This window comes from Octopus bimaculoides, chromosome 17 (genome assembly GCF_001194135.2).
Source record: "Octopus bimaculoides isolate UCB-OBI-ISO-001 chromosome 17, ASM119413v2, whole genome shotgun sequence".
In the NCBI taxonomy this organism is placed as follows: Eukaryota; Metazoa; Mollusca; class Cephalopoda; order Octopoda; family Octopodidae; genus Octopus; species Octopus bimaculoides.
This window is the reverse complement of record NC_068997.1, coordinates 19,218,194-19,221,511: the sequence shown is the minus strand read 5'-3', so window position 1 is coordinate 19,221,511 and position 3,318 is coordinate 19,218,194. Positions and strand designations below refer to the sequence as shown.

The 3,318-nt window shown below is 34.2% G+C and overlaps 1 protein-coding gene across 1 annotated transcript in view; it reads right to left on the bottom strand.

Moving 5' to 3' along the window:
- LOC106877886 (protein furry) overlaps nt 1–3,318 on the bottom strand; it is a 152,698-nt gene that overhangs the window by 56,541 nt on the left and 92,839 nt on the right. The window contains exons 25-28 of the mRNA XM_052974065.1: nt 2,829–3,001; nt 1,620–1,728; nt 1,181–1,340; nt 207–361 (exon numbers count right to left, since the gene is read on the bottom strand). Of these exons, the coding sequence (XP_052830025.1) occupies nt 207–361; nt 1,181–1,340; nt 1,620–1,728; nt 2,829–3,001 (597 nt within the window). The remainder of the gene's footprint in view (nt 1–206; nt 362–1,180; nt 1,341–1,619; nt 1,729–2,828; nt 3,002–3,318) is intronic.

Sequence of the window (3,318 nt, the reverse complement as noted above, 5' to 3'; positions counted from 1 at the left end):
TTTGAATTACACCAAAATCTTTCAAGTGCTTAGGGCCTGCATGAGTTTTAATTTGGCCCTGAAGACACTTGCCCAAGGTGCAACAAGTACACATATTTTCATTTGATTTTTTTTTAATCAGAAAGCAATTTTTCTTTTTCTTTTCTTTTCTCATGGCACATTAGAAATGGGTTGATAGTTTGAGTGGAAGATGAAGACATAGGTACCTGGTTTTAAAGACAGCTAACAGTGCACTGAGGCAGCCATCTGCAACAGATGTGATGCCAGTGTAGCAACAATCGATCACCCAGTCTAAAACATTCTGTCCATCATAATTGAACTCCAGCAAAAGAGTCACCGTTTCTATGGCAATGTTATAAACCTGTAATAATAATGTTAATAATAATGATAATAATAATAATAATAATAATATTAAAAATAATTTTGAGGAATATGTCAGAGAAATGGAGCACTGACAACCAAATTCAAGAAATATGTCAGAAATTGGAATTGACATGAGAGCAGAGCAAGTTCCAAAAAAAGTGCTCTGCTGGGGACAGCTAAGATTTTGAGATTGATACTTGGATGTTGAATGTCTCCCACCATAATTAACAACCAAGTATCAAAGCTTATAAAGCGCAGAAAGAGACCCTGTGAGACCTATGGCAGCAGACTGTTGTCTGCTCTCACAAAACATTCTGAGAAGTAAAACAATAATAATAATCATAATGATAATTTCTAATTTAGGTACAAGGACAAGAGCTGGCAAGGCCAAGGGCTGCATAGGGTTCTGTAGTCCATTTTGACATGGTTTCTACAGCTGGATGCCCTTCCTAACACCAACCGCTTTACAGAGTGTACTGGGTGCTTTTTATGTGACACCATTACCAGTGCTTTTAATGTGGCATCATCACCAGTGATTTTTATGTGGCACCAGCACAGTGTTCTTTACATGGCACTGGCGCCCACAAGACAAAAACCTCTCAGTTGGAAGAGGGAGTGGAAGCATGGTCTGTGCAGTGGGGATCCTTGGGGATTTTCTCTCAAATTTTATCGTTGTTCTTGTCATTGTTGATGATAGAGATTAAAGTGGGATATAAAGAAAAGGAGTAATTTATATAATGATTAAAAAAGATAATCATAACAGAGATTTAAAGATAATAAGAATGACATTAAGGATATTTAAAAAATTTGATTTTACCTGGTCATTTTTACAGGTGAGAAATGTGTTTAGCAAATTATAAATATAACCCTCTTCATTGAGACCAGACACATCAAAAACTGGACCACAGCAGAGGATTGCACACATGGCACCAACAGCAGCTATCTCAAGATCTGTTAGAGGATCTTTCTTTGAGGATCTACAGTGAGAGGAAAAAAATAAATAAAATAAAAATACCAGTATTTCTAAGTATTTTTCACTTTATTTTTTGACTTTATTAAACTGCTCATTTTATATATCTATCCCACGCCTTTCTCCCCATATGTAGGAATGTACCACTTAACAGAACCATGTGATTGGGAAGCAAGCTTCTTACCACACAGCCACGCCTACACCTATGACAAAACTAAAGCAGAGTACTTCAACAGAAATATGGTAACAAAAGGATAAAAAAAAATCAGAAAGTTATGAAACTCACTTGGTTTCTGATGTGGAATTGTTTGGGTTTAATTGTCCAGCCCAGTTGCCTAATAAATTAAACAAACTTTCTTTCACAGTCTTTGAGAGAAGTTTTTCACGGGAGTTTACTAGAAAAAGAAACATATATATAAAAAGAATTAAATGCATGAAAGAGAGAAATAATTTAATAAATGAAAGATAAAATGGGAAGAGAGAGAGAGAGAGAGAGAGAGAGAGAGAGAGAGAGAGAGAGAGAGAGAGAGAGAGAGAGAGAGAGAGAGAGAGAGAGAGAGAGAGAGAGAGAAAGAGAGATGAACAAAAGAAGTGAAAAATCATGGAGCAATCAATAAGTTCTTTTTAAATCTAAATAATTAATATACTACAGAGTGCTTAAAATATAAATCAGTAATATACCAAAGATCTTGATAATGCTTATGAAAATTTACAGATAACAATCATTACAGCATATACAGGTTTGTATCTGCTTATCCAGAAGATATATATAGCTATATATAGTTATTAAAACAGTATGAATATGTATTTATTTTATTTAATCCTTTTTTTCTCCAACAGAGAAATAAGGCTTCAATGATTCAAAACCATTTAGACAGGCCTTTAGCAATTCTCTATGTAAATTCATTTCTCTTATCTTCAACTGTTTTACAACAAAACTTCTTTGAGTCTTTGACCATTGAAGCTTTTGTTTTTGAAGAATTGTCCATCTTAATGCTACCCTGGGGTATCCTAAACCACTAGCATCTTATTTCAAGGACTACATTACTGCAGACAGTTTTACTATATAGTTCATTATTTGACACTTTTTTAGGTCAGAGGACGTGGCAGATTTTCTTTGGGAACACATTGGTGAAGTGTTGATCTTTTGCATGTCATCATTTATCACCTACCCTATAAGTCTGTACTGAAACCAGTTCAAACATAGTGTGATCATTGCCAGGGCTGTATCTTCTCTCTCATTCTTTCCCTAGTCCATTCTGTCCTTGGATCAATCATCATCTTCACCAGTTAAATTTAGCTCTTACCAGTTAAATATGGCTTCAGATAGAATCTATTATGAATTCCAGTTAGGTTTCCTCAAGCTGTTACCTCAAATCTTATCACAGAAATCTGTATCTGTCACAGGAAATATCATTAACATAATCAATTTGGTCATTAGTAATATCTTTAGAAGTCATAGTTCATCAAATAAAAGATATTGAACAAAACTTACAAGGTGTGTTCCATATCAACTGCTGTATGAATCCACTGAAATGTAAGCGAATTTCTTTAAGATTCGGCAAATCTTTCTCATTTTCCCCTTCAAGATAGAGTCGGGTGCCTTCAATATAGTCCAAGAATGTTGAACTCAGACTGTTGTTGTCAGTATCAATGCCACCGGGAGTTCTACAATTTAAACCAAAACCATAAGAATTAAATAAACAATACTAGAATAAAAGACTGGATCTACTCCTACTACTACTGCTGCTGCTGTTGCTGCTGCTACTACTACTACTACTACTACTACTACTACTATTTTAAAAGGAACTCTTCACAAAGTGATGAAAATTCAAAATGATAGAAATTTAAATCTAAAGTATAATTTAAAATTTTTATCACTTTTTATTTTGAACTTGACAAAGACAGGTTTGCTGTCGAAATATCGTTCAACCAATAAAATATCTATTGCAATTGCATTGTGCTCTTCATATAATAATAATAAT